The sequence below is a fragment of the Manis javanica genome, chromosome X, assembly GCF_040802235.1.
Source record: "Manis javanica isolate MJ-LG chromosome X, MJ_LKY, whole genome shotgun sequence".
Taxonomy (NCBI): Eukaryota; Metazoa; Chordata; class Mammalia; order Pholidota; family Manidae; genus Manis; species Manis javanica.
This window is the reverse complement of record NC_133174.1, coordinates 125,235,011-125,258,219: the sequence shown is the minus strand read 5'-3', so window position 1 is coordinate 125,258,219 and position 23,209 is coordinate 125,235,011. Positions and strand designations below refer to the sequence as shown.

At 43.3% G+C, this 23,209-nt stretch overlaps 1 protein-coding gene and 1 non-coding gene across 2 annotated transcripts; one reads left to right on the top strand and one right to left on the bottom strand.

Moving 5' to 3' along the window:
• Positions 1 to 397: 397 nt before the first annotated feature.
• On the bottom strand, positions 398 to 499 carry LOC118972160 (U6 spliceosomal RNA). Its single transcript, XR_005060990.1, has one exon. It is a non-coding gene; the product is annotated as a U6 spliceosomal RNA (small nuclear RNA).
• Positions 500 to 1,354: 855 nt separating this feature from the next.
• Positions 1,355 to 23,009, top strand: LOC140847366 (uncharacterized). Its single transcript, XM_073227538.1, has 6 exons — positions 1,355 to 1,479; positions 1,609 to 2,106; positions 6,678 to 7,122; positions 8,775 to 8,979; positions 21,009 to 21,125; positions 21,402 to 23,009. Exons 1-6 carry the CDS (start codon positions 1,355 to 1,357, stop codon positions 21,971 to 21,973), a joined length of 1,962 nt encoding a protein of 653 aa, XP_073083639.1. The 3' UTR covers positions 21,974 to 23,009.
• The last annotated feature ends 200 nt before the right edge of the window (positions 23,010 to 23,209 follow it).

Here is a 23,209-nt window from a genome sequence, read left to right as displayed (position 1 = left end):
ATGCATATCGAGATGGTAATTTTTCAGAGGGGGAAAAATATCCTCCATCCCCACCAAAGTCCACAGCAATGACAGAGGAGTTAGATTTTGTAAAGAAGTAAAGGTATATCCGCACCTAAAAGTGAGATAACACTCTCCATGGACTGATTGGGGATCCCGACTACAGAGGGAAAAAAGATTGGAAGCTACACACAGCCTCTTAAGCTTCAGAAACAATAAAGTTAGTTGCTAAGGCCAGAAAGGCTTGGGTAGGGTCAGAAGGTAGGTTCACTCCCTGGGAGGAGTTGAGAGGCAGAAGCAGTAACAGTGTTTCTGCTATGTCTGCAGCTGTGGGTAGTCGTGGGGGCAGTTGTTTTCCTGAGGCGTGGTTACCCCAGGTTCTGTACATTTTATTTTTTTTAATGTGGAATGCTTCACAAATTTGTCAGTCATCCTTACCCAGGGGCCATGCCAATCTTCTACCATTCAATTTTAGTATATGTGGTGCCGAGGCGATCACCCAGGTTCAGTACTTAGTCTCTTGTTTATGGTTAAGCTTTTGTGAAATAGTATAACATTTTGACCTCTGGCAGAGGATTCTTTTTTTTCTTTCCCTCCCTCCTTTCCTCCACCCTGCTCCCTCCCTTGGCCCCCTCTTTCTCTTTTTCCCCCCATAGCTTTATTGAGATCTAATGGCCATCTGACATTGTGTAGGTTTACGATGTAAAACTTCATGATTTGATATGTGTATGTATTGCAAGATGATTATCACAACGCTGTTAGTTGACACCTCAGTCACCTCATATTACATTTTTCTTAATGGTGACATTTAAAATGTACTCTCGTTGCAGCTTCCAAGAATATATACAGCACTGTTAACTATAGTCACCCTGCTGTATGTCAGACCCTCAGAAGTTATTCCTCTTATAAGTGGAAGTTTGTACACTTAGATGAACATCTCATTTCCTGGAACTCCAGCCCCAGGCGCACCTTTGTACTGTTTCTATGAGCTCGGCTTTTTTGGGTTCCAAATAAAAGTGAGATCATACAGTATTCTGTCGGGTCCATTACGTCTCTGAAGTTTGAGGTCTCCTGTCTCACAAGGTGCAAACGCCGAGTCAAAAACGGGAATTTCAGAGCAACAGTGGACCAGGCAGAATCCCCAGGAACTCTTATTAGAATGCCCTCATTGGCGCCCAAAGTAAGAGCCAACGCCTCGGGACGTCGGGGTGTGGCCCAGAAATCCAAATTTCTCTCCCAAGAAATTCACCCCCACCGAGGGTAGAGGATGTTGATAACTTTTAGAAATTAACCCAAGTTCCCCAAGTGCACCTGCGCCCTCGCAGCCGGAAGGGTCCGCCCGGCCGTAGCGGAGATGGTGAGGAGCTGGGGGCGCGGCCAGATCTGCTGTGGATCAGGCAGAAGCCAGGCGCGTCGGAAGCGCAGCCAGCCAGCCGCGGACTCCGCGCGTGGAAGCTTCGAGCCCGGCGCCCGGAGGCGGTGAGTTCCCGAGCTTCGGACGCGCGGCCCCCCACAGGGCTGGGAGCCAGGCTCCCCTAGGGGCCTGGGGCGGCGAGCTTTGGATCCCCCGTGCCCAGGCAGAGCTTTCCAGGGAGTTTTCCCGCCCAGGACGCCCCTTCCAGGCGCAGGCGGCGGGCGCGAGGTGGAGCTGGGGCTGTGGCGTCCCCGTCAGGCACGGGTCCCCGCCATCGCTGCCTGCGACCCGGCCACGCCTTCCCGGGTATTGCGGGCTGGGAGCGCCCCTCCGGGGGGACATGTTCACCGGGGAGCGCTCCGGGCCGCGCCCGCACCCATGGCCTCGGATTTTAACCCTCCTCAGTCATTTCAGGCGCGCCTCCCCGTGGCCTTGTCCGAAGTGCGCTCTTTTCACTCCCGTAGATGTCCCGGGGCCCTGGGATCCCACGACCGTTTGGGAGGCTTTGGGGAGTCGCCCCCAGCTCCAGGTTCAGGGACGTCCGCCCCCCTTCCCCCCGTCCTGGCCGCGGGAGGCGCACCCGGACGGTCAGTGCCCGGGAAGACAGACGTGCTGGGAGGTTGGGGGGAGTCAGCCCTGCGGGTCCCCAGCCCAAACCAGCCCGGTGCTGGCTGCTCTCCAGCGACGGGTAGGTGGGTGCCTGGGCTGGGGACAGAGAAGCTCCGTAGGGATGAGACCTCAGGAGCAATAGCCTTTCTAGAGCGCTTCTTCTGTGCCGGCACGCTGCTGTTCGCTTGGGGTGTTTTTTTTTTTGGTATCATTAATATACAGTCATATGAGCAACATTACGGTTACTAGATTCCCCCCATTCTCGAGTCTCCCCACCACACACCCCATTAGAGTCACTGTCCATCAGCTTAGTAAGATGCTGTAGAGACACTACGGGTCTTCTCTGCTATTCTAACTTCCCCGTGAACCCAACCCCCTTCATTATGTGTGCTAATCGTTATGCACCTTACTCCCCTTCTCCCTCCCCACTCACCACCACCCAGTGCCTTTCCCTTTGGCAACTGTTACTCTACTCTTGGGTTCTGTGAGTCTGTAGATGTCTATTTCTTACGTTTTGGCATTGTTCTTATGCTGAACAGGATGAAATATTTTGATACTTTTCTTTCTCCGCCTTGCCTATTTCACGGAGCATAATACCCTGCAACTCCACCCATGTTGTTGCAAATGGTAGAATTTGTTTTCTTCTGGCTGAATAATATTCCATTGTGTATATGTACCACATCTTCTCTATCCATTCATCTACTGATGGACTCTTAGGTTGCTTCCATTTCTTAGCTATTGTAAAGAGTGCTGCAATAAACATAGTGGTGCATAGGTCTTTTTGAATCTCAGATCGTGTTTTCTTTGGGTAAATTCATAGGAGTGAATTCCTCTTTCAAATGGTAGTTCTACTTTTAGTTTGGTTTTTTTTTCTTTTTTCCTTTTGGTATCATTAATCTACAATTACGTGAGGAACATTTTGTTTACTAGACTCGCCCCTTAACCAAGTCGCCCCCACATACCCCATTCCAGTCACTGTCCATCAGCGTAGTAAGATGCTGTAGTATCACTACTTGTCTTTTCTGTGTTGTACAGCCCTCCCCATGCTCCCCCCACATTATACATGCTAATCATAATGCCCCGTTTCTTCCTCCCCCCCCCTTCTCCCTCTCTTCCCACCCATCCTCCCCAGTCCCTTTCCCTTTGGTAACTATTAGTCCATTCTTGGTTACTCTGAGTCTGCTGCTGTTTGGTTCCTTCAGTTTTTTTTCTTTGTTCTTATACTCCACAGATGAATGAAATCATTTGATACTTGTCTTTCTCTGCCTGGCTTATTTCACTGAGCATAATACTCTCTAGCTCCATCCATGTTGTTGCAAACAGTAGGATTTGTTTTCTTCTTATGGCTGAATAATATTCCATTCTGTGTATGTACTTCATCTTTATCCATTCATCTACTGATGACACTTGGGTTGCTTCCATTTCTTAGCTATTGTAAATAGTGCTGCCATAAACATAGGAGTGCACATATTTTTTACAAACAGGGCTGCTGCATTCTTAGGGTAAATTCCTAGGAGTGGAATTCCTGGTTCAAATGGCATCTTTTGCTGTACAGAAGCTTTTCAGTTTGATATAGTCCCACTTGTGTATTTTTGCTTTTGTTACCCTTGCCTGGGGAGATATGTTCATGAAGAAGTTGCTCATGTTTATGTCCAAGAGATTTTTGCCTATATTTTTTATAAGAGTTTTATGGTTTCATGACTTACATTCAGGTCTTTGATCCACTTTGAGTTTACTTTTGCGTATGGGGTTAGACAATAGTCCAGTTTCATTCTCTTGCATGTAGCTGTCCAGTTGTGCCAACACCAGTTGTTGAAGAGGCTGTCATTTCCCCATTGTATATCCATGGCTCCTTTATCATATATTAATTGACCATATATGCTTGGGTTTATATCTGTGCTCTCTAGTCTGTTTCATTGGTCTGTAGTTCTGTTCTTGTGCCAGTACCAAATTGTCTTGACTACTGTGGCTTTGTAGTAGAGGTTGAAGTCGGGGAGCATAATCCCGCCCACTTTATTCTTCCTTCCCAGGATTGCATTGGCTATTCGGGGTCTTTTGTGGTTCCACATTTATTTTAGAACTGTCTGCTTTAGTTTATTGAAGAATGCTGTAGGTATTTTGATAGGGATTGCCTTGAATCTGTACATTTCTTTTGTCTGTGTGGCCATTTGGACAATATTAATTCTTCCTATCCATGAGCACAACACATGTATCCATTCATTGGTATCTTCTTTAATATCTCTCATGAGTGTCATGTAGTTTTCAGGGTATATGTCTTTCACTTCCTTGGTTAGGTTTATTCCTAGGTATTTTATTCTTTTTGATGCAATTGTGCGTGAAATTATTTTCCTGATTTCTCTTTCTACTAGTTCATCATTAGTGTATAGGAATGCAACAGATTTCTGTGTATTAATTTTGTATCCATCAACTTTGCTTAATTCAGATATTAGATCTAGTAGTTTTGGAGTAGTTCCTTAGGGTTTTTTATATACAATATCATGTCATCTGCCACAGGGACCATTTAACTTCTTCCTTACCAATCTGGATGCCTTTTATTTCTTTGTGTTGTCTGATTGCCATGACTAGGACCTCCAGAACTATGTTGAATAAAAGTGGGCAGAGTGGGCATCCTTGTCTTGTTCCCAATCTTAAAGGAAAACCTTTCAGCTTCTTGCTGTTAAGTATGATGTTGGCTGTGGGTTTGTCACATATGCCCTTTATTATGTTGAGTTGCTTGCCCTCTGTACCCATTTTGTTGGGAGTTTTTATCATGGATTGATGGTGAATTTCGTCCAGTGCTTTTTCAGCATCCATGTAGATGATCATGTGGTTTTTGTCCTTTTTGTTGATGTGCGTTTGTTGATGTGGTGGTTGGTGGATTTCTAATGTTGTACAATCCTTGCATCCCTGGAATAAATACTACTTGATCATGATGGATGACCATTTTGATGAATTTTTGAATTTGGTTTGGTAATATTTTGTTGAGTGTATTTGCATCTGTGTTCATCAGGGATATTGATCTGTAATTTTCTTTTTTTGTGGTGTCTTTGCCTGGTTTTATTATTAGAGTGATGCTGCCCTCGTAGAATGAGTTTGGGAGTATTCCCTCCTCTTCTACCTTTTGGAAAACTTTAAGGAGGATGGTTATTAGGTCTTCTGCTGTTTGCTTCCATGAGCCTGGATCCACAGCAGGAAATTTTATCTAATAGATGCTATGGCTGTTCTCATGCTACAGGAGTACTGGGTGTCAGCGTCACACAGCTGGCAGGTCATCACACCTACATCGGCCTGGCACAAAAGTCCAGACTACCCTCCAAATGAAGGGTGGCATGGGGGAGTGTCCCACTGGGATGACTGGGTGTGAAGAGTCCTGAGAAGTTTTTTCCTTGTCCCACTCCAGGTAGGAGAAGAGGTGCAGGAGGCATCTGGCAAATGCAGAGAGAGAGGACCCTGAGCACAAAGGCAGGTATGGTCTCCAGACCTATGGAGACTGGTAGGTGAGCAGTTCTGTGACCTCAGAGGTTGCGGTACGAACATTAGGATGTTCTCAGAAATGAGCATCCAAGGAGTCTATTGAGTCTAAACTCATCACCATTTATTTCCCTCTGGCATTTACTGTGTGACCTGGGACAAGTCATTCAGTCGTCCTAAGCCTCAAACCTCTGTGCCCTCGTGTATACTCAGGGCATGATACTAGTACCACCGCCTGACTTTGGGTGAGGCCTAAATGGACTAACAGAGGTAGTAGCCTTAGGACAGCACCTGGCACGCAGCGTGGTCAACGAGGTGAATGTCCTTCACCTCTAAACGCAGACGGGATTCCTGGTGGCTGTCCTGCTGCAGTGTATTTTCTTACTGGGCTATCGGAGGGTGAGGGTCACAGGGATGTTGGCTCAACTGCACACCTCGAATGGAGAAGAATGAGGGACTGACGATTTGCTGCCTTTGCAAGGCGTGGCTCTGTCTAAGATGCCCATGGTTGCAGGTGACTTAGGGTGACTCAAAGCTGGATGGACTTGCACGACTATTCATGGGGTGGGATTGTGAGTGTTGCTCCTCCGTTCTCTTGTGGCCCACCTATATTCAGAAAGGCAAGAAAATTGAAATTAGACTGGAAATGGGCTAAAAGGCAACATATCTATAGAGGTTCATTTAGGGGAAGGGGTTCTTAGCCTTCGGTCCGTGGAATTCTAGGGCAGTGCTGTCTAGCAGAACTCTCTGCACTGATGGGTGCCAATAGCACTTGAAGTGTGATAGGAACTGAATTTTTAATTAATTTATACTTAAACTGCCCCATGGATCTAATGACTGCTGTGTTGGACAGCACGCTTCTAGAGGGTCTGTGGGTGGAGTTGGACATGTTATTAAGCTTCTGAAAAGTGGATTCAGAATTGGATGTGTGCGTGTGTGAATTTTGTAGGAACTGAGTCCATGGTGTGTGTGTGTGTGTGTGTGTGTGTGTGTGTGTGTGTGTGTGTGTGTGTGCATTTTTCAAGGAACTGAGTCCATGGCTTTCATCAGATTCTCAAAGCCAAGCAAAAAGATGACCATCTGCTACCTTAGGGCTTTGGTGAGATGTACGCAGTTAAGGGAGCTTAGGTTACCCTTGGGTAACCACTGTGGTTTCTTCTTTCTCACTTTGTCCCATCCTCAGCTGTAGGTGCTTCCTTCCCCTGACGGCTACACAGAGAAACAAATCGGAATTGAGACTTCAGGCCCCAGATAAATTGTCCACCGTTGGAAGAGACATGGCTGTGCCCCTGGATAGTGTGATGCAGACCTTGAATCAGGGCTCCATGTTGGAAGAGTATGATACTGACCGTGAAGTCTTCCGCCAGCGCTTCAGACAGTTCCAGTATAAAGAAGCAGCTGGGCCACGTGATGCTTTCAAGAAACTCTGGGAACTTTGCCGTCAGTGGCTGAAGCCAAATTTAGGTTGTCTGGAAGAAATCTTGGAAGTGCTAGTGTTGGAGCAACTCATGCAGATTCTGCCCATAGAGATACAGAACTGCATCAGGCCATTTAACGTGAAAAATAGAGAAGTTGTTTTGGCACTGATGGAATTCTTACAGACAAAAACTGACGTATCAGAGCAGCAGGTAAGAAAAGAGTTTGGCATCTTGGTAATTAGACCCAAAGAAGTAGCAGAGGCAGCTGGGACTGGATTAGACATTTATTTCTGTGTCTTTTCTCAATCCCAAGATTTCACTACAGGCATTTTCATTTTCCTTTTCTGCTGGAATCAGCATGTGGGTCAGTGGTTCTCAACCCATTGTACCCATTCCCCCACCTATAACAAATATTTCATAATGTCCTCTTAAATATTCTTAAATTCATAGATAGCATGACCTGCCTACCTTCATCCATCAAAAATACCAATATTGTGCTAGAGTCTGAGGCCTCGTCCTGCCGTTGCCTCTTTTGTATGCCCTTTTAGCTAACGGTGTTTTTCCCCCTTTTTACAAGTTAAAGGGTTTTTTTAAAAAAGGGGATAGATAATGAGTGGCAGGTCCAAAATGACCCAAAATACCTTAAATGTTTCCTGTCTGGCTCTGCTCAAAAAGTTTGCCAGCCTGAGTCAAGTGGAGTCAGGAAGGAATACAGAGGAACAGGAAGGTAGTTCATTATAAACTATCAGCATGGCCACCTGCCCGCATTTGGGCTTGAGTGCATCAGAAGCCCTCATGAAGCTGTCAGACGCTTGCATCCGTGCATGGATTCCCTGGGAGGGCGACAGCGCCATGTTCAGACTGATACCGCCCAAACACTGAGCAGGGTTGCTGCTGCTCATGGGGTTTCCAAAGTGGCAAACAAGTCCTGGTAAATCCAAACAGTCAGTCGTATAGAATTCCTATGATTTTCACAGGACTGCAATTCCTACAATTTCAAGTTAGCTAAAACTATTCGAAACCAACCAATTGTACTTATATGCCCAACAGGATGAAGTTCTTGACAGGCTCTTTTCACCTACATGAATGCTTGAAGGGGACATTCCACAGTTGTTTGGGAGGTGGTGTAATTGTGCACTACGAGTTCTGTGTAACCCATCTCTGGCCTGTGTAGTTCCAATTGCCACCAGCAGCCATCATCATACCCATGGGGATGCCCCATGGGGATGGTGGGCTGCCCCCTGTCAAAACGACCAGGTAAAACCTGTCGGGTTGTGCCATAGCTGAGCACAGGACAGAATCTGGGAGAAGGGAGAAAGTGCTTCCAGCTGGGCAGCTGGGGCACTCCAGTCTTGTGTGTCGCCGGGCTCGGCAGAAGCCTGCCTGCACAGGAGCCTTCCTAATTTCCTGCCCTCCTAGGATGGATTGAGTGTATCGTCCTTCCTCTCTGCGTCCTTGGTTCGGCTCACCATGCAAGAGTCTCTCTCCTGTGGTGTTGTCGTGCACTGCCAGTGCAGTGGCCCCAGCCATGTGTGCCTCTTGAGCACCTGGAGCGGGCTAGTCCAAACTGAGATGCGCTGTAAGTGTAAAATGCACAGCACATCGAGAGGACTCACTATGAAAAATAGTAGGTGAACTGTCTTGTTAATACTTGCTTATAGCAATTACATGTTGAAATCCTGATAGTTGTGGTAAGTTGGGTTAAAGAAGACATACGATTAAGGATGACCCATCCTCTTTCTTTTCACTCATTTTTCACATGCCGCTAGAGAATGTAAAATGACATGGGTGGCTCGCATTATGTTGCTGCTGGGCAGAGCTGGTCTAGACCTTAGAGTGACGGGTTGTGGTGTTTTCCCCAGGTGGATAGGCAGGAAGTGCTCTTGGAAGAACTGGCACCAGTGGGAATGGCGCACATACCACCAAACATCCACCTGGAGTCACCCCCAGTCCAAGTGATGGGACCTGCCCCGGAAGCCCCAGTGGCAGAGGTGTGGATCCCACAGGGAGGGCCGCAGGAGCTGAGCTATGGTGCTTCTGGGGAATGGCAGCCCTTTCTGGACCCAGGTAAGGCAAGCGCTCTATTTCCTTTCCTTGGTTCATGTTTGAGAGCTCCAGAGCTCTGCAAGGTTGGGTTGGTTAACGAACACCACCTATGTGATGGAAATGGACCCACCTTGTTAAAAAGAAGGAGGGGATGTCTGTTCTGGAATAGCTGGGCACAATGGGTAAAGAAGGTTAGATAAAATGGGATTAAACACCCCTTAAACTAATCATCCTCTGCAGGAGGCTCTTGACCAAGAATTTTACCCAGGAAGACTGGGATTTGGGATTTGCTGGATACGGACCTATTCCCTGCATATGTCATCACTAGGACCTGGAATGTGGCCCCAAGGGCCTCCTTACTTTTATGGCAAAAGAGCCTTATTCTCACTTGATACTTTCTTAATATACTCAAGGGCTTCAGGTCCTATATGAGAATTTAATCCTCCACCACAGTAAAAACCAAATACCTATGTCATTTGAACAAAACCTACATGTTTCTTCTGGTGTAGAAAGCAGACTATCCCTAGCAGGCTCACCCAGAGTGCATTTTTGTTAATTCAAGTATCATTTTTTTTTTGAGAGGGCATCTCTCATATTTATTGACCAAATGGTTGTTAACAACAATAAAATTCTGTATAGGGGGTCAATGCTCAATGCACAATCATTAATCCATCTCAAGCCTAATTCTCGTCTGTCTCCAATCTTCTGAAGCATAACGAACAAGTTCTTACATGGTGAACGAATTCTTACATAGTGAATAAATTCTTACATGGTGAACAGTACAAGGGCATTCATCACAGAAACTTTCGGTTTTGATCACGCATTATGAACTATAAACAATCAGGTCAAATATGAATATTCATTTGATTTTATACTTGATTTATATGTGGATCCCACATTTCTCCCTTTATTATTATTATTTTTTTATTTTTAATAAAATACTGAAGTGGTAGGTAGATGCAAGATAAAGGTAGAAAACATAGTTTAGTGCTGTAAGTGGGCAAATGTAGATGATCAGGTGTGTGCCTATGGACTAAGTATTAATCCAAGCTAGACAAGGGCAGCAAAACATCCACGGATGCAGAATATTTCTCTCAAAACAGGAGGGGGTGAGGTTCTGAGCCTCACCTCTGTTGATCCCCAATTTCTCCCCTGATGGCCCCCCTGCGACTGTGCCTGTCTTAGGTTGTTCCTCCCTTGAGGAATCTTACCCGTCTCTGGCTAACCAGTCATCTTCCGGGGCCATACAGGGAAATGTAAAGTTGGTAAGTGAGAGAGAAGCCATATTGTTTGAAAAGGTTAGCTTTTTACTTCTTTGCAGATTTATGCCCTGTGGCTTCTATGCCCAGCACTTGTCTCGAGGTATCTTTACCACCTGGAGGAATTATGATACTCGGTAAATTCGATATGGGGCACGAATTCTATTTAAGAGTTGTAATTAGGAAGGAAGAAGAAAAGCTATAGAGGTAGCATATGGAAGAAAACATGGGAGGATTGATTATTTCCTTGACATATCTTCTTGTAGAGTACCTTAAGCATGTATAGGTTTTAAACTACTAACTAACTTGCGCTCACATATTAACATAATAGGAATACGGTGACATAAACAAAGCAAATCTGTAATTACCATCCATCTCCAGTGAAGCCAAGAAAACCATTTAGGCACCCTAGGCATTTGTGAAAATTTGTCTATGATATGATGGATATTGTCCGAATGTACTTGAACAGTCTGAGAGAAATCAGACAAATTAAAGCAACCCATTTCTGGGATCTGTTCACATCCCATATGTTCTTTTAACCGTAGATAGTCTATAGTCATAAGATTTTGGAGTGCTACAACTTGCACCCCTCCCAACTCCTGGTTGAGTTCCAACAGTACAGATCCGGTCAAATTCGTTGTCTCACTGTATGCACATGCCAGCCTAGACATCTCCCTCCTCATTCCAATGGCAAGTCCAGGAAATGGTGGGGTGGACGCAGCCACAACCGCAGCATCGTCCGGATACCTGTGGAGGCTTTTTGATGATCATCCCCCGGCACAAGTCCTCCAGAGAGTGCTGATGCCGGAAGCTTCTCCTCATATCGTACCTTAGTTCATTTTCTGGGTAACCAAGCTAGGCCTTGATCTTCTCTTAGTCCATTTTTGGGTTCTGTAATTCCGCTGCTGTTTTGTTCCTTCAGTTTTTCCTTTTTTCTTATACTCCTCAGATGAGTGAAATCATTTGGTATTTCTCTTTCTCTGCTTGGCTTATTTCACTGAGCATAATACTCTCCAGCTCCATCCATGTTGCTGCAAATGGTTGGATTTTTCCACTTCTTATGGCTGAGTAGTATTCCATTGTGTATATGTACCACATCTTATTTATCCATTCATCTACCGATGGACATTTAGGTTGCTTCCAATTCTTGGCTATTGTAAATAGTGCTGCGATAAACATAGGGGTGCATCTGTCTTTCTCAAACTTGATTGCTGCGTTCTTAGGGTAAATTCCTAGGAGTGGAATTCCTGGGGCAAATGGTAGGTCTGTTTTGAGCATTTTGATGAACCTCCATACTGCTTTCCACAATGGTTGAACTAATTTACATTCCCACCAGCAGTGTAGGAGGGTTCCCCTTTCTCCACAGCCTCGCCAACATTTGTTGTTGTTTGTCTTTTGGATGGCAGCTATCCTTACTGGTGTGAGGTGATACCTCATTGTAGTTTTAATTTGCATTTCTCTGATAATTAGCGATGTGGAGCATCTTTTCATGTGTCTCTTGGCCGTCTGTATTTCTTTTTTAGAGAACTGTCTGTTCAGTTCCTCTGCCCATTTTTTAATTGGGTTATTTGTTTTTTGTTTGTTGAGGCGTGTGAGCTCTTTATATATTCTGGACGTCAAGCCTTTATCGGATCTGTCATTTACAAATATATTCTCCCATACTGTAGGGTACCTTTTTGTTCTATTGATGGTGTCTTTTGCTGTACAGAAGCTTTTCAGCTTAATGTAGTCCCACTTGCTCATTTTTGCTGTTGTTTTCCTTGCCCGGGGAGATATGTTCAAGAAGAGGTCACTCATGTTTATGTCTAAGAGGTTTTTGCCTATGTTTTTTTCCAAGAGTTTAATGTTTTCATGACTTATATTCAGGTCTTTGATCCATTTTGAGTTTACCTTTGTATATGGGGTGAGACAATGGTCCAGTTTCATTCTCCTACATGTAGCTGTCCAGTTTTGCCAGCACCATCTGTTGAAGAGACTGTCAGTTTGCCATTGTATGTCCATGGCTCCTTTATCAAATATTAATTGACCATATATGTTTGGGTTAATGTCTGGAGTCTCTAATCTGTTCCACTGGTCTGTGGCTCTGTTGTTGTGCCAGTACCAGATTGTCTTGATTACTATGGCTTTGTAGTAGAGCTTGAAGTTGGGGAGTGAGATCCCCCCTACTTTATTCTTCTTTCTCAGGATTGCTTTGGCTATTCAGAGTCTTTGGTGTTTCCATATGAATTTTTGAACTATTTGTTCCAATTCATTGAAGAATGTTGCTGGTAATTTGAGAGGGATTGCATCAAATCTGTATATTGCTTTGGGCAGGATGGCCATTTTGACAATATTAATTCTTCCTAGCCATGAGCATGGGATGAGTTTCCATTTATTAGTGCCCCCTTTAATTTCTCTTAAGAGTTACTTGTAGTTTTCGGAGCATAAGTCTTTCACTTCTTTAGTTAGGTTTATTCCTAGGTATTTTATTCTTTTTGATGCAATGTTGAATGGAATTGTTTTCCTGATTTCTCTTTCTATTGGTTCATTGTTAGTGTATAGGAAAGCTACAGATTTCTGTGTGTTAATTTTGTATCCTGCAACTTTGCTGTATTCCGATATCAGTTCTAGTAGTTTTGGAGTGGAGTCTTTAGGGTTTTTTATGTACAATATCATATCATCTGCAAATGGTGACAGTTTAACTTCTTCTTTACCAATCTGGATTCCTTGTATTTCTTTGTTTTGTCCGATTGCCGTGTCTAGGACCTCCAGTACTATGTTAAATAACAGTGGGGAGAGTGGGCATCCCTGTCTTGTTCCCGATCTCAGAGGAAATGCTTTCAGCTTCTCGCTGTTCAGTATAATGCTGGCTGTGGGTTTATCATATATGGCCTTTATTATGTTGAGGTACTTGCCCTCTATTCCCATTTTGCTGAGAGTTTTTATCATGAATGGATGTTGAATTTTGTGAAATACTTTTTCACCATCTATGGAGATGATCATGTGATTTTTGTCTTTCTCTTTGTTGATGTGGTGGATGATGTTGATGGATTTTCGAATGTTGTACCATCCTTGCATCCCTGGGATGAATCCCACTTGGTCATGGTGTATGATCCTTTTGATATACTGTTGAATTCTGTTTGCTAATATTTTATTGAGTATTTTTGCATCTACATTCATCAGGGATATTGGTCTGTAATTTTCTTTTTTGGTGGGGTCTTTGCCTGGTTTTGGTATTAGGGTGATGATGGCTTCATAGAATGAGTTTGGAAGTATTCCCTCTTCTTCTATTTTTTGGAACACTTTAAGGAGAATGGGTATTATGTCTTCTCGGTGTGTTTGATAAAATTCCGAGGTAAATCCATCCGGCCCGGGGTTTTGTTCTTGAGTAGTTTTTTGATTATGGTTTCAATTTCTTTGCTCGTAATTGGTTTGTTTAACTTTTGTGTTTCTTCCTTGGTCAGTCTTGGGAGGTTGTATTTTTCTAGGAAGTTGTCCATTTCTTCTAGGTTTTCCAGCTTGTTGGCATATAGGTTTTCATAGTAGTCTTTAATAATTCTTTGTATTTCTGTGGAGTCTGTCGTGATTTTTCCATTCTCATTTCTGCTTATGTTGATTTGCGTTGATTCTCTTTTTCTCTTAATAAGTTTGGCTAGAGGCTAATCTCTTTTGTTTATTTTCTTGAAGAACCAGCTCTTGGTTTCGTTGATTTTTGCTATTGTTTTATTCTTCTCAATTTTGTTTATTTCTTCTCTGATCTTTATTATGTCCCTCCTTCTGCTGACTTTAGGCCTCATTTGTTCTTCTTTTTCCAGTTTCGATAATTGTGATGTTAGACTATTCATTTGGGATTGTTCTTCCTTCTTCAAGTGTCCCTGGATTGCTATATACTTTCCTCTCAAGACCGCTTTCGCTGCGTCCCACAGAAGTTGGGGCTTTGTGTTGTTGTTGTCATTTGTTTCTATATATTCCTTGATCTCTATTTTGATTTATTCATTGAGCCATTGATTATTTAGTAGCATGTTGTTAAGCCTCCATGTGTTTGTGAGCCTTTTTGTTTTCTTTGTAGAATTTATTTCTACTTTTATACCTTTGTGGTCTGAAAAATTGGTTGGTAGAATTTCAATATTTTGGAATTTACTGAGGCTCTTTTTGTGAGCTAGTATGTGGTCTATTCTGGAGAATGTTCCATGTGCACTTGAGAAGAATGTATATCCTGTTGCTTTTGGATGTAGAGTTCTCTAGATGTCTATTAGGTCCATCTGTTCTAGTGTGCTGTTCAGTGCCTGTGTGTCCTTACTTATTTTCTGCCCAGTGGATCTATCCTTTGGGTTGAGTGGTGTGTTGAAGTCTCCTAAAATGAATGCATTGCAGTCTATTTCCCTCTTTAGTTCTGTTAGTATTTGTTTCACATATGCTGGTGCTCCTGTATTGGGTGCATATATATTTAGAATGGTTATATCCTCTTGTTGGACTGAGCCCTTTATCATTATGTAGTGTCCTTCTTTATCTCTTCTTACTTTCTTTGTTTTGAAGTCTATTTTGTCTGATATTAGTACTGCAACCCCTGCTTTCTTCTCACTGTTGTTTGCCTGTAATATGTTTTTCCATCCCTTGACTTTTACTCTGTGCTTGTCTTTGGGTTTAAGGTGAGTTTCTTGTAAGCAGCATATAGATGGGTCTTGCTTTTTTATCCATTCTATTACTCTGTGTCTTTTGATTGGTGCATTAAGTCCATTTACATTTAGGGTGACTATTGAGAGATATGTACTTATTGCCATTGCAGGCTTTAGGTTCGTGGTTACCAAAGGTTCAAGGTTAGCTTCTTTAGTATCTTACTGCCTAACGTAGCTTGCTATTGAGCTGTTATATACACTGTCTGGAGATTCTTTTCTTCTCTCCCTTCTTATTCCTCCTCCTCCATTCTTCATATGTTGTGTGTTTTGTTCTGTGCTCTTTTTAGGAGTCCTCCCATCTAGAGCAGTCCCTGTAGGGTGCTCTGTAGAGGTGGTTTGTGGGAAGCAAATTCCCTCAGCTTTTGCTTGTCTGGCAATTGTTTAATCCCGCCATCATATTTAAATGATAGTCGTGCTGGATACAGTATCCTTGGTTCAAGGCCCTTCTGTTTCATTGCATTAAATATATCATGCCATTCTCTTCTGGCCTGTAGGGTTTCTGTCAAGAAGTCTGATGTTAGCCTGATGGGTTTTCCTTTATAGGTGACCTTTTTCTCTCTAGCTGCCTTTAAAACTCTTTCCTTGTCCTTGATCCTTGCCATTTTAATTATTATGTGTCTTGGTGTTGTCCTCCTTGGATCCTTTCTGTTGGGGGTTCTGTGTAATTCCGTAGTCTGTTCGATTATTTCCTCCCCCAGTTTGGGGAAGTTTTCAGCAATTATTTCTTCAAAGAGACTTTCTATCCCTTTCCTCTTTCTTCTTCTTCTGGTACCCCTATATATATTCCTTTTGGCTTGGTCACATAGTTCTCTTAGTGTTGTTTCATTCCTGGAGATCCTTTTATCTCTCTCTATGTCAGCTTCTATACGTTCCTGTTCTCTGGTTTCTGTTCCTTCAATGGCCTCTTGCATCTTATCCATTCTGCTTATAAATCCTTCCAGGGATTGTTTCACTTCTGTGATATCCTTCCTGACATCTGTGATCTCCCTCCGGACTTCATCCCATTGCTCTTGCATGTTTCTCTGTGTCTCATCCCATTGCTCTTGCATTTTTCTCTGCATCTCTGTCAGCATGTTCATGATTTTGATTTTGAATTCTTTTTCAGTAGGACTGGTTAGGTCTGTCTCCTTCTCAGGTGTTGTCTCTGTGATCTTTGTCTGCCTGTAGTTTTGCCTTTTCATGGTGATAGAGATAGTTTGCAGAGTTGGTATGAGTGACCGCTGGAAGAGCTTCCCTTCTTGTTGGTTTGTGGCCTTCCTCTCCCCCTTCGCAAGGCGCTGGGTTCTTGCAGGTGTGGATGTGGTCTGGATGTTGTCCTGTGTCCTCTGGTCTCTATTTTAGGAAGAGTTTTCTTTGTTATATTTTCATAGTTCTATGTGTTTTTGGGAGGAGATTTCCACTGCTCTACTCACGCCGCCATCTTGGCTCCGCCCTCTCAAGTATCATTTTTTAATCACGTTATTTTTTGTGTGTTGAGGCATGAACTCTTTATATAGTTTGAATGTTAACGCCTTATCCGGCAAGTCATTTACAATCATATTCTCCCATATTGTAGGACGCCTTTTTGTTCTGCTGCTGGTGTCCTCTGTTGTACAGAAGCTTTTTAGTTTGATGTAGACCCACTTGTTCATTTTGCTTTTGTTTCCCTTGCCTGAGGAGATGTGTTCAGGAAAAAGTTACTCATGTTTATATTCAAGAGATTTTTGCCTATGTTTTCTTCTATGAGTTTTATGATTTCATGACTTGCATGCAGGTCTTTGATCCATTCTGAGTAAGTTTTTGTGTATGAGGTTAGACAATAATCCAGTTTCATTCTCTTGCCTGTAGCTGTGTAGTTTTGCCAACACCAGTTGTTGAAAGAGGCTGTCATTTCTGCATTGTATATCTATGGCTCCTTTATCATATATTGGCCGTATATGTGTGGGTTTATATCTGGCCTCTCTATTCTGTTCCATTGATCAATAGGTCTTCTCTTGTGCCAGAACCAAATTGTTTTGATTTCTCTGGCTTTGTAGTAGAGCTTGAATTTGGGGAGCATAATCCCCCAGATTTGTTCTTCCTTCTCAGGATTTCTTTGGCTATTCGGCATCTTTTGTGGTTCCATATCAATTTTATAGCAATTTGTTCTAGTTCATTGAAGAATGCGGTTGGTATTTTGATAGGGTGTGCACTGAATCTTTAGATTGCTAAAGTCTGGATGGCCATTTTAACAATATGAATTCTTCCTATCCATGAACATAGGATATAGTTCCATTTATTGTGTCTTCTTTGATTTCTCTGATGAATGTCTTGAGGCACCTCCTTGGTTAAGTTTATTCCTAGGTATTTTATTCTTTTTGATGTGCTTGTAAATGAAGTTGTTTTCCTGATTTCTCTTTCTGATAATTTGTTGTTAGTGTAGAGAAATGCAACAGATTTCTGTGTATTAATTATGTATACTGCAACTCTGCTGGATTCAGTTATTCAGATCATTTCTTGGTGGATTCTATAGGGTTTTCTTTGTATGACATCACATCGCTTGCAAACAGTAACAGTTTTAACTTCTTCCTTACCAATTTGGATTTTATTTCTTTTATTTCCTTGTATTGTCTGATTGCTGTGGCTAGGTCCTCCACTACTATGTTGAGTAAAAGTGGTGAGAATGGGCATCCTTGTTGTACCCAATCTTAGAGGAAAAGCTTTCAGCTTTTTGCTATGAACTATTAATGTTGGCTGTGGGTATGTGTATGTCTTTTATTATGTTGAGATCCTTGCCCTCTATGCCCATTTTGTTGAGAGTTTTTATCATGAATGCATGTTGAATTTTGTCAAATGCTTTTTCAGTATCTATTGAGGTGATCATGTGATTTGTCCTTCTTTTTGTAGATGTGGTGTGTGACAGTGATTGGTTTTTGAATATTGTTCCATCCTTGCATCCCTACAATAAAGCCCACTTGGTCATGATGGATGATTTTTTTTGATGTATGTTTTGAATTTGGTTTGCTCTTATTTTGCTGAGGGTTTTTGCATCTGTGTTCATCAGGGACATTGGTCTGTAATTTTCTTTTCTTGAGGTGTCTTTGCCTGGTTTGGGTATTGGAGTGGTGCTGGCCTCATAGAATGAATTTAGAAGTACTCGCTCCTCTTCTGCTTTTTTGAAGACTTTAAGGAGATGGGTATTAGTTCCTCTTTAAATGTTTGATGAAATTCCTCCTTGAAGCCATCTGGACCAGGAGTTTTTGTTCTTAGTTTGTTTTTTGACTACCAGTTTGATTTCTGTGCTGGTAATTGGTCTGTTCAGATTTTCTGTTTCTTCCTGGGTCAGTCTTGAAAGGTTGAATTTTTCTAGAAAGTTTTCCATTTCTTGTAGTCTGTCCAATTTGTTGGCAGATAATTTTTCATAGTATTCTCTAATAATCTTTTGTATTTCCATTGTGTCCATTGTGACTTTTCCTTTTTCATTTCTGATTCTCTTTGTGTGTGTATGCTTTCTTTTTTTCTTAGTGGGTCTGACTCAGGGTTTATCTATTTTGTTTATTTTGTCAAAGAACCAGCTCCTGGTTTCATCGATTCATTCTACTGTCTTACTCTTCTCAATTATTTTTATTGCTGCTCTGATCTTTATTATGTCCCTCCTTCTACTGACTTTGAGCCTTATTTGTTCTTCATTTTCTAGTTTCATTAATTGTGAGTTTAGACTATTCATTTGGGATTGTTCTTGTATCCTGAGGTAAGGCTGTGTTGGTAAATACTTTCCTCTTAGAACTATCTTTGCTGCATCCCACAAGCTTTTGGCTGTAGAGTATTGTTGTTTTCATTTGTCTCCATATACTGCTTGATCTCTGTTTTAATTTGGTCATTGATCCATTGATTATTTAGAAGCATGCGGTGAAGCCTGCATGTGTTTGTGGGCTTTTTTGTTTCCTTTGCATAATTTATTTCTAGTTTCATACCTTTGTGGTCTGAGAAGCTGGCACAATTTCAATATTTTTGAATTTATTGAGGCTCATTTTATGGCCTAGTATGTGACTTATTCTGTAAAATGTTCCATGTGTACTTAAGAAGAATGTGTGTCCTCCTGCTTTTGGGTGGAGTGTTCTTCAGTTGTCTGTTAGGTCCATCTGTTGTGTTGTGTTGGTCAATGCCTCTGTCTCCTTATTTCCTGTCTGGTTGAGTTTTCTTTTGGTGTGAGTATTGTGTTGAAGTCTCCTAAAATGAATGCTTTGCAGCAAGTGGCAGAACCATTTCAGTCATGTTTAATTATAAATCTCTATGTGTGTGCATTTCCAGTCTCCATGCTAATTCGCCCCTCTTAGCAACAGTGGCAAGTCCAAGGCTCCCGTATGATGTCGAGCAGCAATACTGCTCTTGACTGTAATACTTTACTCTCTAAAGCACAAGACAGTCCTGTGTCCTGAACCAGAGAGAGAGAGAATGAATTAAAGAAGAAATATACACCAATGAGGAGGAAAGGAAACTACCCCTTTCTCATCACTGTTTCAAGTGATATTATATACTTCGTCCTACTGACTGGGATGTCCCCCCCCGTATCTCCCTCCTGGTCACCCAAATCCCATCTCCTCATCACATGTCCAGGGTCTGAGGATCTGGGACTGTGCAAGGAAAAGTCATGCCCAGCAGGGGGCAGCAGCGCACACACAGCTTGTTTGGCATCTGTGAGGTTTGCCTGTCGGGGAGTCAAGTCAGAAGGGGAGGAGGACAAGGGAAGTCCCCAGGGACGGAGGGCACACTGAAGGGAATTACTAGTCTGGTTGATGTCACACATAGCCCAGCAGCATCACAGGGAGTCTATGGGTCAGAGAATTCTGAAGGGCAGCAGTGGCCTGGGAGTCCTCCCGTAAGCACAAGGATCCCTCTTTTCGATGGCTAGCAGATGTGGGGTGTGGTTTTCTGGGATATGCAAAGCAGGCAGGCTCTAAATGGATAAAAGTCTGCTTCTGGGGACTAATTTTTAAATTGGATGTGTGAGAATTTGAGTTCGGTGCCGGCGGCCTTTGGAGATAAGGAGTCTCAGGCTACAGTGAAAAAATGAACCGGTGAGGGGCCAATGCAAAGAGGGCTCGTTTACACCCTTAGGCCCACTTCTAGAACAACTTCTCTGGTGGTTACTGTGGGAACACTGACTGGATGGTATCATGGGTACAGAGAAGAGCCCTGCCTACAGAAGTGGGCATAGAGGCATGACTCTGATGGCATTCACTGTTCACCAAAATGCCCTGGAGCTATAATACCCTATAAAACACAGTAGGCAGCCTTGCATGGGCATGTGTCAAATTTGGACAAATTTCTCAAATAAGAATGGTTGGTTAGTGGGCATATATGCATTTAAAACTGCAATAGGTATGTTCAAATGTCTTCCCAAATTATTGTCCCAACGTACCCTCCCAGCATGGCATATGAGAGTGCCAGGTCCTTCCTCCTTGCTTTATTTACTGTATTGTCACATTGTCTGACAGTTGCTAAGAGTCATAACTGTTCCCACCGTATTGGCAGACAGAAGGAAGGCTGACACCTGTTCAGACCTTTAATGTACCCAGTTCGTCAGCATTCATGATGTCATTTTATGGAATGTTCAGGAGTAGAGGATGGAAGCACGGGCAGAGGGGTGGGACATGGGTCAGAGGAGAATGGTTCGTGGCCTCAGCTGACAAGGGCTGCGAGCATACGTTGGGGAAGGCAAACTGGGGACAGTGCTAGGAGCAGGCCTCTCTCTTTCTTCCCTGGCTGTCAAGAGGACAGTGTTTCTCAGGTATGATACGCCAGCACTTAAGGAAGATTGAGCTCATGCTCTGCTATCACCAAAGTGATTCCATTCCACTCTTGAAACAGATGTGGAACTACTTCAGCGCCTCCATTTCACCCCCGAACTGCTGGGTTCTCCTTCCGTAGGTTGGAGCAGCGCCGCCTTCAGAGAGCACACAATAGGATGTTCTGTCCCTAAATTTGGGTTTGTCTTCACCCTAAAAGACAAAAATGAAACAAAACGAGAACTTGTCAGAGGCTCCCGGTAAGGCAGTCCTGTCTGAGGAGGAAGTAGGCAGGTGTTCAGAGGCTACGTGAGCAGGAAAGCAGCTCAGACGATGGAGAAACCTGTGACAACTCAACCTACCCTTCCTCCCCATCCCTCCTCTGGCAGGATACTCATGGCCGAACCTGGACCTGAGGCTCCCCGAAGGGCATCAAGAAGAGCCGTGGGAGATGGAATTCCACGACCCCAAGGAAGGGATGCCAGGGGTCCACGGCTCCGTGACAGGTAGGTGCAGGTTCACTGATGCTTGGGAAGAAGGAAAAGGGCAATTGACCCCAGTCCCAGGGTAACGACATTCGGGATGCCACTTGGGACTTTGTGTCTTCCCACTAGCCATTGAGGATAACTCTTCTTGGTCCCCATCTCTCCATCCTCCTTGGAGCACAGTGGCTCCTGCAATGTCTATTCCTTCTCGCAAGCTTTGGTATGGGGAGAGAAAATAGAGAAATATGTCCAGGCAGAAAAAACTGGAAACTGTGTATCCATTTTCTGTTTCTTTAGATGGAAATGGGCCCAATTCATGCAAACACTCAGAAGAGCTGAAAAGTCCGTTGGGAACTCCCGCAGAGCAGCTGCCCTGGGATAGCGCAGTGCCTGTGCATGATGAGAGCGCCTCTCTAGGAGAGGCAGCTGAAAGCTCCAGCAGGGAAGGGCCCCTCAGCCCCAAATCCCAGAAGCAGGAAAGTCCCGGAGACCTCATGAGGCATCATCAGGGTCACACAGAGGAGATGCCTTTTGAATGCAGTGTGTGTAAGACGCGATTCAGGCAACGGTCATACCTTGCATTACACCTTAAAACTTATTCTGGACAAGAAAGACACCAATGTCATGAGTGTAGCATGATTTTCTGTAGTAGAGTAAGTTTTATAAGACACCTTGGAATCCACACAGGTGGAAAACCCCATATATGTCAAAGTTGTGGTAAATGTTTTCGTCGACACCCAGATCTTACTATGCACCAGATAACACACACTGATGAGAGACCATTCATGTGCGAGTATTGTGGGAAAAGCTATAGGCAGAAATCAAGCCTTCGGTTTCATTTAAGAAACCACACAGGGAAGAAGCCATAGAAGTGTAGCCATGGCTGTAGAAGCTTCATAAGGAAAGCAGGTTTTATGTGCACCAACTTTAAAGAAGAATCCTCTTAGCATTTGTTGAGGGAAGCATCTCCTACACAAACGAACACTAATTCACAAAAGTCTTAGCCTACACTAGGTTGTCTTGGTAAAACAAGTTTTGTTTGAGCTTATCCATAAGGATAGTTTTGTGTTTTCTTATGTTTAAAACCCACCTTCCAAAGCATATAAATTCTGGAGAATTCACCAACTCTTGCCACTGTCCTAGTTTTGATTTTTTGTCTTGGAAAAAAATGATTTGTTTGATGGCTGTGATGAAAATGTCATCCTAAGCCAGCCACAGCATAGGGGTTAAGTAAGGAACATAGGAGTGTCAGAATCCCATGAGATCCTGGGTCGGCATCGCAGTAAAAGAGATGTGCCCCAGCCATCTGTGTCTGTGCACCATTTCCCTCATGTGGAAATGTACGTGGTCCTGCTGGTTCGTTCCCACTAACTAGGTCTTGGAGCAACACGCATATGCTTCCCTAAGGTGGCAACGAGCACCTCCCCTGACTCCTGCTTACACCCTGTGTCAGAACCACGTGCACCTGTGCAGCCACGCTGGTGTGTTTACATATGCTTTGAGACTTAACACAGCCCACTTTTGAAATGTCGAGCATTTCATAAGGATAGGTTCACGGAAAAATGTCCAACTCAGAAAGGGCCGTGAAAGGCAGGTAACGGTACCACACAATTACGAGGAAGAGCGAGTGGATCGATGTTAATGGGGAGGCCCTACCCAGAGCGAACTTCCAATAAATACTGTATTTTCTTTCTTTGTTCTTTAAAATGGTGAAAGCATGGATGGCTGTCAATTTTAAGTCTAGATTTGGTCACAGTCCACAAGTGTTACCCAATGTTCTTCCTTCTGACTTTGCAGTTGTTTGTTACTGCCATTTTCATGGTATTTCCTCTCTGTCCCAAGAGTTGGACACTGTTGATAACCTTCTGTTGATTTTTGGTTATAATGCCCATTCATTAATAAACGAGGTTCATTCTGTTTTCGCTTTGATTTCATTTCGATTTTCTTGGAGACTCATGTCCTATGACCATAGAAAATAAAGGTTCCATTTGTATGACACACCCTAGGAGTTAATGGTTGCGTCTCAGTGTTTATTTACATCTCTTCACCTTCTCTCAATACTGCTAAAATGTAGTACAAATACCTTCTCCCGTCCCTGGCCAGTG